The sequence below is a fragment of the Ictalurus furcatus genome, chromosome 23 (genome assembly GCF_023375685.1).
Source record: "Ictalurus furcatus strain D&B chromosome 23, Billie_1.0, whole genome shotgun sequence".
Taxonomy (NCBI): Eukaryota; Metazoa; Chordata; class Actinopteri; order Siluriformes; family Ictaluridae; genus Ictalurus; species Ictalurus furcatus.
In genome coordinates, this window is record NC_071277.1 from 9457803 (window position 1) to 9471706 (window position 13904).

Genomic DNA, 13904 nt, shown 5'->3' on the forward strand with positions numbered 1-13904 from the left:
CAGACGAGCTGAAGGCCGCTATCAAAGCAACTTGGGCTTCGAGAACACCTCAGCAGTGCCACAGGCTGATCACCTCCATGCCACGCCGCACTGATGCAGTAATTCCTGCAAAAGCGTTAAAACCCTGACCGAGTATCAGCGCATAAATTAACATACTGTTCAGAAGGTCGACATTTCTGTATTATAAATTCCTTATTCTGATATTTTGAGATACTGGATTGTTGATTTCCGTGAGCTGTAATCATCGAGATTAAAACAAAAAAAAGGCTTGAAATATTTCATTTATGTATAATGAATCTAGAATATATGAAAATTCCACTTTTAGTTTCCACAAAACTAATACACACTGTGTGAACTGCATGCAGTGAGGGGAGCGTGCAGAGAAACTCTCACACGTGCGTGAGAGAGAGAGAGTGTGAGAGAGAGTGAGAGAGTGAGAGAGAGTGAGAGAGAGAGAGAGTGAGAGAGAGTGAGAGAGAGAGACAGAGAGAGAGAGTGTGAGAGAGAGTGAGAGAGTGAGAAAGAGAGAGACAGAGTGAGAGAGAGTGAGAGAGAGTGAGAGAGAGAGAGTGAGAGAGAGAGCACTCCAGTTCAGCGAGCACTGAGCACTGACACACATGAGATTCCCATCATCAGTGTCTATACTACGCTCATGACCGTATGCTTGAGGTACGGCTCGATTTTAAAGATCACGCTCACTGATACTGCTCTGAGCACTCAGCTCCATCGTCCTCACGCTCTGTACTGCTTCTGCATTTGACTGAAGCCCGTAACTCGTCATTTCTGACCTCAGACCAAGTGTTTTTAACTCTACTCGGAATTCCTACTCAGGAACGCGGGATTGGTTTTCTCAAGCCTGAGTTCAGCACGTGACGTCAAATCAACATGGCCGCTCAGAGCATCAGCAGTAAACATAGCAGCACTTCTTACATTTAAATTGCTCACAGTATACCGTACACACACACGTCCACAACAGGCAAAGTTGAGGCAAAGTCACGTGACTTTTCTAACGTGCATCGAGGAATTTATTCAGTAAACGTGTCTCAGTTGTAGTTATAACATAATTTGTTAATTTGTTTCTAAAGAATCTGGATTCTGGTTTTATTTTAAATCATTTATGCATGAAAGGAATATTTTCTTTTACTTTTTATTCTCTTAATTCCACAGTGATTGTACTGTTTCTCATGAAATTTTTTTTTACTACAATCGATCAAAGACATCCAATAAATAGAGTAATTAATAATCAATAGAGTAATAATCTGTAATATTTGTAAACAAGTCCTTTGAAGGTCTGGATGAAAATGTATCGAGTATTTCTTTCATGAAGTGTTTGATATTCAGATCTAGAAGAAATCGACTGAACTCACAGAATAAGGAGGTACGTCCTACATGTTGTCGTGTTATGTGTGTATGTGTGTGTGTGTGTGTGTGTGTGTGTGTGTGGGTGTGTGTGTGTGTGTTGGATGTCTCTCTGTCTGTACTGCACTGTACTGTCCTATACTGTGACTCAGAGCTGACTCACACACTTTACTCCCACAAACACACATAAACACACTGTTTTACACACTCATACCAGAGGGAAAATTCACTCGGGGCCAAACCTCACACCCACGCACCTGCGTGTGCAGAACTCTGTGTGTGTGTGTGTGTTCTTCAATATACAGAGAACATTCAGCCTCCCTGTTCATCTATCTGTGTCTCTATTCCAACAGTAAAGAGAATTAGAATAAAAAGTGCTGTTATTTCAGAGGGAAAAACAAAGTCTTTAATTAGAACCCGGTTCTCCAGCCAAGCGCTTGGCTTCGGTTCTATGTATCGACTTTGCGATAAAGACAATCTGCGATCAGCAAAAACAGCGTCGCTTTTAAATATAGCTTTATGGAAACTGCAGAGCTGAACACGGCAAAAGAAAAAAAACTGGCCTGCACACACACACACACACACACACACACACACACACACATACATACATACCACATGACATGTGAAATATGATATTGTATTCATGCACGCCTGAGCACACACCCTGGTCACGCTTGGAATATTCAAAATACATTCGCCTACGGTTTGTGTGTGTGTGTGTGTGTTGTGTGTGTGTGTGTGTGAACAGAAATGAGTTAGAATGAAGATGTTAAGGAAGAAAAAAAAGTTCCTCGCTACATCTTTAATGCTTCCTAACAGAGTTCTACTTGGAACCCCCTCTGATTGGGAAATATGTTCTAGGGTTCTTCATAGAACCTTCCTCAGTAAGAGTTTTAGGTTAGCAGAATGTTTTCTGAACGTTTACAATCCAGCCTTCAATTCAAAACGTCCCTAGGCTGTATTATACCAGCACTGTAAAGCTTCAAGGACGATCTGGAGCCTAATTCCAGTTTAACCTTCTTAGAACCTGATTTCTACTTAATAAATGTTCTAATAACGCCCCCTGTTATCTGTATTCCCCTTGAAGAACCGAGTGAAGAACGATTTAGGGTTATAGAATCTTAATTCTTCTTTAAAAAAAGGGTACAAAAGCTGCTATGAATATATGAAAGGATATGATAGGATATGAAAGGAACGATTGTGTCAGAAGAAGGTCCTCACGATGATAGAAAAACAAAAGCGTGTTTAGAGTAAATCGCTCCTGATCCTGCGTCTTTATTCAGCGTTCCATCCTTCTGTCGAGATGTTCAAGCCTCGCGTCCCCCTCAGGACAAAATAAAGAGGACAAGTCAAGAATAAAACGGTGTGTGTGTGTGTGTGTGTGTGTGTGTGTGTGTGTGTGTGGGGTGCTGGAGACTCCTTCCGTAAATATTAAATAAACATCTCTTTACAGAAAAGCTTCACCACGTCAACCATTTCTAATAATAACACCTGTTTACGATGTCCACCTGTACACGTCCCTGTGAACGAGCCGTTACTATAGAAACGATAACGTATCAGAACGAGCGCATTAATACAGTATAAACCTGTGCTACTGTCAGAGCTGCTGTTAGAGAGAATTAATCAACACCTTCTGACCAATCAGGATCCAGGATTCAGCAGCGCCATAGTATCAGTGCAAAGTGTCTCACAAGTGAGCAGGAGATTAAACGTTTATCAGACGAAGCAGGAGAAACTGCGGACTAAAATACAGATTAGACTGTAAAGTCATTTCAGTAATCCACTCACACACTCGCGCACACACACACACACACAGAATGCCACTGAGTCACCAAATGTTTCATTCCAGCTCCCACAGGATTAAGGCACACTTGCTCATATGAAATACTAAAGACAGCAAAGACAAATTACACAACTGCTTACACAACTGCTACCGTAAGTTTTTGTTTTCGGGACCGGTTCTCCAGACCGCTTCACACTTCAACAGTCGTATCGCAGGCGTGAAAACAACTTTTAATTGCACGCAGGTTGACTCCACTCGACTCATTTTGTCACCAGAACTCATTTAGAGGTGAATACGTGAGTCAATCCCTACAGGATTACGCAATTTTGCGATCGAAGAAATGAACGCAAATCGAGCAAACTCTGCGATATCCGGAGGAGCTTGCAATTTTCATGTGACGTCATCACGACGCGCATTCAACACAAGTACAGCTAAAGGGTCTCGTTTACCACCAAACATCACTGTGAAAGAGCACGCAGAACATTTCCGTGCGAACGCGATTTCGCAGATCCGAGTCGTTTTCCACGAAATAACGCACAAAAACTCCGCAAGTTGCATCACGAGAAAAAAAATCCGCAGCAAAATGAAGCGTTTTTCGCCGCAACAATCACAAGCAGAAAAAACACTCCTGTACGGATCGATATGCAAGCACACATTGTTTTTTACATTTTATTTCTTTGTCAATAATTTTTCAAACTTTATTAATTTTCCCTTCGCTTTGATATTTTGTGTAGATTCATGGCAATGAAGTACATTTCAGTTCCAGGTTGTAACATAAGAAAATGTGGTGGGGTGAATACTTACGCACGGCACTGTAAACACAGTCGAGTGCTACATTTATTCAATCAATGTAATCAAGTATGCGTTTTATTGTTACACATAAATGTCTAAGCAACTGCCACGGAAATCTAAATCTGCGTTAGTTCTTGTGTTACACTTGTGTTTTGCTTGAAAGTATACGTATGTTTGTGCATCTTCCTCTTCCTCATCTTCCTCATCTTCATCTTCCTCGTCTTCCTCTTCCTGCTCTTCCTTCTCTTCCTCATCTTCATCTTCCTCCTCTTCCTCGTCTTCCTCATCGTCCTCTTCCTCATCTTCCTCCCCTTCCTCTTCCATCTCTTCATCTTCCTCTTTCTCATCTTCCTCTTCCTCCTCAACAACATTTTATCTGACGTTTAAACCCTTTAGAGCTGCTTTTTTCCCACCGTACCCGTGGATCTCTCAGACCCGCATTACTTCTGCCAGAACCCTTACTGTGTTCCCCCCACATACAGAGAGCACACCTCACCCTCTTCTCCCCCGTATGAATTTCAATCAGACCTCCTGATCCAGCACGGTGCACTTCAGAGCCGCGAGAACAAAAGCACGGATGAGTAGGAGGCCTTGAAAACCTGAGCGACAGAACCACGACTGGAAACCTTGAGGGACGCCAGAGAGGACGGGGAGGAGGAGGAGGAGGTCTGTTCAGGGGAAAGCTCTTCTTTTCTCTCGCTTTCTTTCTCTTCTTTGTCTCTTCACGGTTCACTTGCTGCCAAAAATCAGATTGTGTTTTCAAGACCACGGCAAGCGTCCAACGGTTCTTGCTCACTCCTGTCTCTTCTGTCTCATTTTATTTATCCCAGTGTGCCGTGTCTGATTTCGGGTTCTGCTGCTGCTGTGTTGTGATTAGAGCGCACCATCGTTCTCGCTGTTCTCATTAAACCCCATGCAGCGTCCGGTTCCTCTCCTCATCCTCGTCCTCCACGTTCAAGTGCTTATTAATTGCTGAACACAGATAAGGGTTTTATATAGTGTGAAAGTTCCGCGGCTGAGAGAACCCTTCACTTTTAATCATTTTACATTGAGCTTTAAGGGTTTGGAAAAGCGCGTGAGAAATTCATTATGCTAAGATGCATTCATTCGATTCTTACTTTCACAGAGCTTTACAGCTCTAGGAGAACCCTTAAAAACTCTGTGTAGAACCCTACGACAAAGTGTTTAGATTTCTGTGTCTTTGAAGTGGTTCCAAGTAGAACCCTTTTAGGAGGCTACAAACCCTTAATTATCCACTTAACCCGGGTTGAGTCCGTGTCTGTTTCCCATCACATACTGCTACACTCTTTCACCCTAACAGACACAGACATAGATATACAGTACAGGTTCTTTGGGTTGTCCCTCTGGAGAACCTCTAGAATCCTACAACAGTGTTTCCCCTCTCATAAATTCTTCCAAAAAGAATCCTTTTAGAAAGTTAAGAACCCCTAATTATGCAATTATACAACAATTAACCCTGGTTGAGTCTCTTTATCTCAATTTTCTATCACAAAATGGTACACAGAACCCTTAAGGGTTCTTCATTTGTCCATCTAGGGGAACCCTTAAAAGCTAGAATCCTACAACAGAACCATTTTTCAAGCTAAGAACGCTTCATTTAAGAACTCAAATGAACTCTGGTCAAGTTCTTGTGTCAGCTCTCCATCACATAACAGTACAGTCAGAACGTTTAGGACCTTAGAGGTTCTTTGGTTGTACTTCTAGGAGAACCCTTAAAGAAATCATACAGCAGTGTTCCATAACATAACCTAAAACCGTGTAGGAGGCTAAGGACCTGTAATTATTAAATAAACCCAAAATCACAAAATTGTACACTCTTAAAAATTTAGAACGCTTAGGGTTTCTTTGGGTTGTACTCTTAGGGAACCCCTAATGGTTCTATGTCGAATCCTATCACAGAGCGCTTCCTAAACAAGTTGAACCACTTTAGGAGGTGACAAACCATTAATTATCCAATTAAACCTGTGTCTGTTTCCCATCACTAAAAGGGAACACTCCGAAAAATCAGGGCATTCATTTAGAATCCTTAAACAGTCCGTGTAGAACCCTACAACAAAGTGTTTCCCGTTCAGAAAGGGTTCCAAGAAGAGCAATTTTATGAGGCAACGAAGCATTACTTATCCAATGAACCATTAAAGAGCTCCTGTAACAGTAGGAGGGGTTCTTGAGGGTCGTGGAATAATAATATCATATCCATGCGACGCTGTTTTTTTTATAGCAAACACAAACAGTAGAAACTTTATGAGTTGTTTCACCTCTTACTGCAGCGGAACCTTCCAGGTTCTCGATTGTACTTGATGGAAATGTTGTCTGATAGAACCGAACTCTTAGAAAAGCCATTGTAGCTCGCTAGGCTACGTTCTAAAAAGTTGTTTGTGTTGAATAAATTGTGGAATACGGTCTCGCGATATTACTAAAAAGGTTCTCTAGAACCTTTAGAACATTTGAGGAACTCTTTGTTTAAGAGCATATTTAGTACAGAAATATGAACTTTGGGATGCTTTTTGGACTCGTGACAATTGCATTTGACCAATCAATGATCTGTGATACTTCTAACTCCGCCCACACGTCCATGTTTGGGTCTCTTAATACTCTGGAACTTAATTCAGGACAGGTACTGACTTGGATTTGTTAACTTATCATAATTGTTTAGCTAGCATGTTCTTTTGCATAAAAGCATCTGGCAAATGCATAAATAAATAAATAAATAAATAAATAAATGTAAATATATAATGAGAGGAATTGTGCAGAAGGAAAATCCCGTCATCACGGAAGCTTTTACGAATGGAGTTTTTCCATAATTGAACGTTCTTCATGCACGGGAGTAAACGTTTAGTTTGTGAGGAAGACGTAGCATTTCAGAGCTAGTCCTGTTTTTCTGTTGGCCTCGTTAAGTAACGCTGCGCTGGCTGAGTGTAATGTGTAGGCTCGAGGCTGAACACGACACACACTGATCTCTCAAGCGCACAGTGGCTGTCTGACTCACACACTCCAACCCATCATGAGCCACAGACGCACAACTTGTACATATCCAACAATGGCTTCTTCATCACAACCACACAAACATCTCTCTCTCGCTCTCTCTCTCTCGCTCGCTCTCTCAGAACAGCTTTTTCATCAGCGTCATCATTTCTCCTGACACACGACATTACGATAGAGACGAAAGAGCTCGGATTAAAGCCACTGCTTTTATATATGTATAGTATGAAGTGAGGGAGAGAGAGAGAGAGAGAGAGAGAGAGAGAGTGAGAGAGAGAGATGTTTAGCCCTGTTCAGAAGCTCAAGCTTTCAAAAACTGAACCCAATACAATTCCTGGGAAATTCCCAGGATGCTCATTAACCCATTTTTATTCTGATCTAATTAAGTTTTTCATCTTCATTAAGTGCTTTATCCTGTTCAGGGTGGTACTGGATCCAGAGTCTATCCAAGGAATAACGGGCCCGAGTATTCCAGAGAATACACCCTGAACCCCAACCCACACACACACATACACACACACACACACACACACACACACACACACACACACACATCAAATGTCAATACAGAATCCACCATTTTTTTGGGATGTAGGAAGAAACTGGAGAACTCAGAGGACATGGCATGGAAAATGTCCCGGGAAATTCCCATGTGAATGACCCAAACCCTGAACATCTCTGATACATCAACATCAACTCCAGTGAAAGAAGCTTCTCTGTAATGCAGCCCCAGTGCTTAGAGTAAAATAAGTGAGAGCATCCACCCACACACACACACACACACGCACGCACACATGCACACACACGCACACACACCCACACACACACACACACACACACACGCACGCACGCACGCACACACGCACACACCCATGCACACACATGCACGCACACATGCACACACACGCACACACACCCACACACACACACACACACACACACACACACACACGCACGCACACACGCACGCACACATGCACACACACGCACACACACCCACACACACACACACACACACACACACAGCAGGAGTGTGGGTGTCTTGCTCCAGGCTTTAGCTCTGAACTGTCACCATCTTTCTCACCTGTTTTTTCACAGATGCACTGACTGTGACTGCTCACACACACACACACACACACACACACACACTACAGTATCCCTGACCACCACTGCAGCTTCACAACCGTTTTTTAACCCTTAACCACTTTTTAAAAGATCGGATTTTTGGCAGCGATGATGTAATCTGTCTTGCTGTCTTTTAAAGATGCATTACATAATAAATAATAAATAAAAAGAGAAACAGACAACGCTCTGCTATTACAGGCAACATCACACACACTGACAAGACACAAAGTCAATACGTCACGCTCCGGTCTGGACAAAAACATGATGCAAAAATAACAAAAACGCTGTGAGAGCTGGCTTTATATATCCCAAATACAAACTAAAAGGAATAAAAATATTTTACTTTCCTGCTTATTTTTTGGGGATTGGAATAAATGATTCAAAGTATAGGAGCTCTGTCAATCTTTTCATTTATTTCGGTTAAACTAATCTCTCGTTATTACCCTAAGATTACACACTAATGAATAAATATGTAAATAAGCACAGAAATCACTTTTGTATTTCATTTTATTATTAATATTCTGTTTTTGCACACTTTTTATGAGATATTTTTGTATTTTATTATTTTTTTTCCAGTCGCTGTTCGCATTTATTTTCCTATTTTAATTTCTTAATTTTTTGCTACTTTATTTCTGTTTTTAACTTTTAAACATCTGAAATAGAATTATTATTATTATTATTATTATTATTATTACTATCAAATAAAGTTTTGTTTTAATCTTAAATAGTAAGTTAAACGTGGATAATGTCCGAGAATTCTCACGTTAGTCTTAAGTGAACTACATGTCCAGAGTAACGTGTTCAGGATGGGACAGAACATTTTATTGTGTGTGTGTGTGTGTGTGTGTGGAATCGATGGGAAATCTCTCCAGTTGCTTATCCAGAATCCCAGTATTTCCTGGCAGAATTTCCAGTTAATCCCATTATTTTATCATCTGGATCAAATGCTTTCAATCTGAACTCTTCAGGAAGCATGGGATAACCAGGAGGAGGAGGAGGAGGAGGAGGAGGAGCTCGTGCTGTTCTTGAAGCTTAATAGATATGTTTGAGTGCCCTAAGGGAATGTCTAGAGCTCGTTTTGTTCTCACGTCGAACAGGCCACGCCCACTCACGAGTGCGCTATTGCGTAATTTCCACCGACGCTGATGTTTCACTTTTCACCTGCGCCTGCAAGAGCACGTCTTTTATTTATTTATTTATTTATTATATTAATTAATTTATCTCTCTGCTTCCTGTGATTAACTTCCAACATGTTTTTTATTATTATTATCATTATTATTTTACTCACGCATCAGTGTATTCAGGGTAAATCACGCGCCCGGGAGACAGCAGTGTAAACTGGGAGAGAGATTAGAAACGGGATGGTGGAACTGGTTCCCATGACATAACCACCGCACACCTGTTCACACCGACATCACACGCATGCACGCGACTCCTCTCAGGCACCACGCAAATCCGATCAGAGTGAACACGACATCAATCTGCGTCGAATCTGAGACGGTTTTAAAGAACCGAATGAATCTCCATTCCTTCCTTACCTTTCATCCAGTCCACCACTTGACTGGGACTCCATTTGCTCACAGGTTCCATGACGAGGGCCATCAGGAAACTTTCTCTAGAGCTGCGTGATGTGATGAGAAGGAAGAGTGTGTGTGTGTGTGTGTGTGTGTGTGTGTGTGTGTGTGTGTAGGGGGGGATTCCGGTAATGCTGCGGGTCCGGATCTCGTCCCGCACCTCGGACCCGTTCAGTCTCCGCGACGCTCCGGTTTCATGACAGCGTGTGGAGGCACCGCATCGCCCGGACACCGCTCCCACCGCCTCTCAGCTCATCTCATCTCATCTCCTTTGTGTTTGGCTTTTTTTTTTTATGCAGAACACCTCTTCACGGTTCGGTTCGGTTCGGGCGCCTTCACTCACATCGCGGATGTTCTCCAGAGGCGCGTCTGGTTACTGTTACTGCTGCTGCTCACACAGGGTGCATTCGGTTCCTCTAGCAGACAGGAACTGATGGTGTGGGGGAAGAAAAGCACGGCGCAGAGAGAGAGGGGGAGAGGGAGAGAGAGAGAGGCGCAGCGCAAAGTGAATTTGACTCACTGCGTGATTATTTCCCACCGGGATGCACGAGCTTTAATGGGACAGGAAGGCGGTGCGGATTCTAAAAGAAAATAAATCAAATCAAATAAAAGAGTGCTGGCTGCTGCATAAACACGTTTTTTTGGAGTTGAATATGTTAATATGTAAATATTAGACTAGATTAGACGCCACTTCCTCGGGAGTTTGTGCGCGAAGATCTCAATGCCTTCTTCATTAATAGTTTTAAAAATTAAACAAATTGATATTATTGTTGTTGTTGTTTTGCTGTAATCTAATCTTTCTTTTCATTTATAAAATTAACTAAATTAATTTCCATTCAAATAGGCCTACTAATTGTTCACCTACCCAGTGACGTCATTACATATGCGTCACCTCCAGACGTGAAGCAAGTAAATACAGTATACACACACGTGGTTTTAGACACGTGGAATGTTATAGTCATACGCCATCAAGTGTTCTTGTCGAGAACCATTTTCACTGTATAGGGTTCTTGAGTTGAGCTGTATGGTTCTTAGGAGATTAAAGAAGCTTTTTATGGTTCATTATACGTTCTTCAGAGCAGTGTCTTCAAGGTATCGTCCCTTAACAGGTTAAAGTGAACCCTATAACTTTTTTGTGGGACTGGCAAAGGTTCTCCTGGCACCATTCTTAAGAACCTTACTTTGGTTCCTTAAAGCAATGACTAAGGGTTTTTAGAGAACTTATGATAACATGGTTCTTTGTGGGACTGCTGTGAAGAATAATTTGTGGGTTCTTTAAAGCAACCATACATAGATGGTTCTCTAAAGAATTTGAGAGTAAAATGTTCTTTGTGCAATTTAAAAGGGTTCTCCGATGGCATCAAGCTGAAAACCCCTTTTGGATCTAATGGGAACCTTTATTTTGTTTGTTTGTTTTTGTAATAGTTGATTGTTTCCACAATTTGTTTCCACAATGAATTTATTTTTACGTGAAGTCACCTGAAAGCTCTGGACACTAAACCCTTTTAAATTTAATAGGATGGTTTTTTTCGCTGGTGAAGACCAAGCAGCTTCTTCTTCATGTATAGACTTTCTGTCACCTTGGCTTTAGCAGTCTGGACATGGGGAGAGAGAGAGAGAGAGAGAGAGAGAGAGAGAGAGAGTCACAGGGAAGCCTTTAGGGAACCTGAGGTCCTGACCATCACGGTTAATCCATGGTGCATCATGGAGTAAACAGCTTCAGCACATTTCTCCAGTGGAACATCGCTGATGGTGCTTTCTCAGTATTTCCTATTAGTGTCAATACTACTGTCACATTAGTGAAGTCCACACTGCTATCATCCACACCTTCTTCACAAATCCATCCTCATCATCATCATTGTCCTCTTCAGCCCTCCTCCTGATGATGCTCCTCGACTCCTCGTGCTGGAGGCTGAGAGCAGATGGAGGCAGCAGACTGGAGGCAGTTCCACACAGACCCAGATTGAGCCTCAGTGTGTCAACATGAATCATACACGAGGCTCTCGAGCGACGCTCAGTGCTATGACAACACTGCAGGTTCCTCATCACCTCCAGCACACGTTCTCACACCACGGAGAGGCAGATCGCCACCTGCTGGACAGCATCGGATGTGCAAATCATTCTGGATAGCACCTTCACCCTTTAGTTCACAGGTTCTCAACCCTGGAGAACTTAGCGTCCTGCACATATTAGTGTTGGGAGCAGGGTTCTCCAGGACCAGGAACCTGTGCTTTAGTTGGATAGAGAATCTGAACTTATCTTTATGGATGACATCGTAAAATAAATCTCTGACCGCTAATATTCATGAAACATTTGTACCTTTGGTACCTTTGGTAATGTTTCCTTCCTCAGGAAAACTGACCGTGGTCCTTTAGGTCTAATTATGTGTTCTGGATTCTGAATGGTCAGAAGGTGTTGATTAATTAAAGCATCATAGGTTTATATTAATGCACTCATTATCGCTAATACCTTATCGTTTCTATAGTAACACTTGAACAGTGGACGCTCCACTAATAATAAATGGGTTAAATAAATAGTTGTTGTTTGAAGTTTTTTTTTTAAAGTAAGGAGATGTTTATTTAACTCCTTATGTATGAAAGGAGTCTCCAGTGTCAGTGCTGTGTAACAGTCAGAGGTAAAGCTGTAAGTTTAAGTGTATTTGTTGGTAAATTGCTGTGGTATGAGAGGAATAAAACACACGGTGATGTGCTGTTATAGAAAAATAATCTTCAGAGTATTTACAGTATCTCTGCTTCATCACCTCCATGCTTGAACCTTCTTCAAGTATGGAGGTTCTTGAGTGGTTCCTTAATGGTTCATTGGATAATTAAGGATTCCTAGCTTCTAAAAAGTAGGTTTTTAGATAGAACCTTCACCACAGAGAAAAACATAAACATTCTGATTTATTTATTTATTTTTTATTTAGCTTTTGTGATGTTTTCTTTACCTTCATGTGGAACCTGCTTTAACTTTCACCGGTAGATTTGTTCTAGTTTTTTTTTTTTTTTTTTTGTGGGGTTTTTTTTTTTTTGTGGCATTTCTTTCCTCGCAGGGATGTGGAGTGGTGAAAAAGAACTCCGCAGGATGCGTCTGTCTCCGTCTCGGTCTCCGTCTCGGTCTGCCTGAGAGACGTTTCAGCTCCTTTCATCCCTGCATCGTTGCTTATGCTGCACAAACAGCATGATAAACAAACGCCCCCGGACCGAGTTCAGGGTTTAATGTGCGGAGGGGGAGAGTGAGGTGTGCACTGCGCTGCCTGCTGAGTCTGAGTGGGAGGACGACGTTTTCAGAGGTTTCAAGAGATGCCAGGCGTATTTATTTAATGCCCCCCTCCCTCTGTCTCCCTTCCAAAATGTGCATTTTTTTTCTCCTGCAGAAATACTGAGTTCTTCTCGACAGCTGTTTTCAAGTGCGTAGGTGGTGCTAGCGTTTAAAATATTTAGCATTTATCTCCTTTTTTCTTTCTTTTTCAGGAGACGTAAAAGCCTACATGGGATAAAAGAAGTTCAGAATGCATCAATTTAAAAGGTCATGGTTCGTTTTAATGAGGGTCTGCTCAATGAAGTAGTACTGCTTTAGAAAGATAGGACCTTCATACGTTCACAACAGCCCTGGCGTTTCACCGACATCAACGTTTTACATACAAAATCATTTGAAAAGAGAGAGTTTATTACCGCACCGCTTCACCTCTAAAATTAAATAAGAATTTCAGATATTCAGACAGCTGTGTATCTCGAAATATTATTGATATTGTTCAATAAACATTAAACGCAAATTTTCCAAACTACAGTATATGACTTTTCTCTTGAGAAAACTTTTAAGGTTTTAAAATACTGTTCACCAAATATTGCTTGTAGGGGTGCCAATAATTGAAAAATACACTACTACAAACAAATTTTTAATAGTATTGTGCAATCCCATAGGTTTAATGTTGCGCTGTAATTTCCAACCTCCGACTAGGACACGCCTACAGTACTCGGAAACGTCTCCTCAACTCCGAGTTCAGCAAGTGACATCGAATCAACATGGCCGCTCACAGCATCAACAATAAACGCAGCAGTGCTTCTTACATTTAAATGAGTTACACTGACAACATACAGATATATTCGCTTGTTAAATCCGTAACACTGAATGTACAGCTCACTGTTCTGCAGAAAATATACATCACTCATCACAGTTTGCTGGATAGCTTGTTGCTAACAAGTGTTTGGAACGTAGAGATCGACGTGCATGACGTCGTTTAAAGGTAAGTCGATATATCACTCATT

General features: G+C 41.6%; 1 protein-coding gene across 1 annotated transcript in view; it reads right to left on the reverse strand.

Annotated features, from left to right (window-relative positions):
- Positions 1 to 9782, reverse strand: part of cnksr2a (connector enhancer of kinase suppressor of Ras 2a) — a 74736-nt gene extending 64954 nt beyond the window's left edge. The window contains exon 1 of the mRNA XM_053611434.1: positions 9601 to 9782. Coding sequence (XP_053467409.1) covers positions 9601 to 9664 — 64 coding nt within the window. The 5' untranslated portion in view covers positions 9665 to 9782. The remainder of the gene's footprint in view (positions 1 to 9600) is intronic.
- Between the last annotated feature and the right edge of the window lie 4122 nt (positions 9783 to 13904).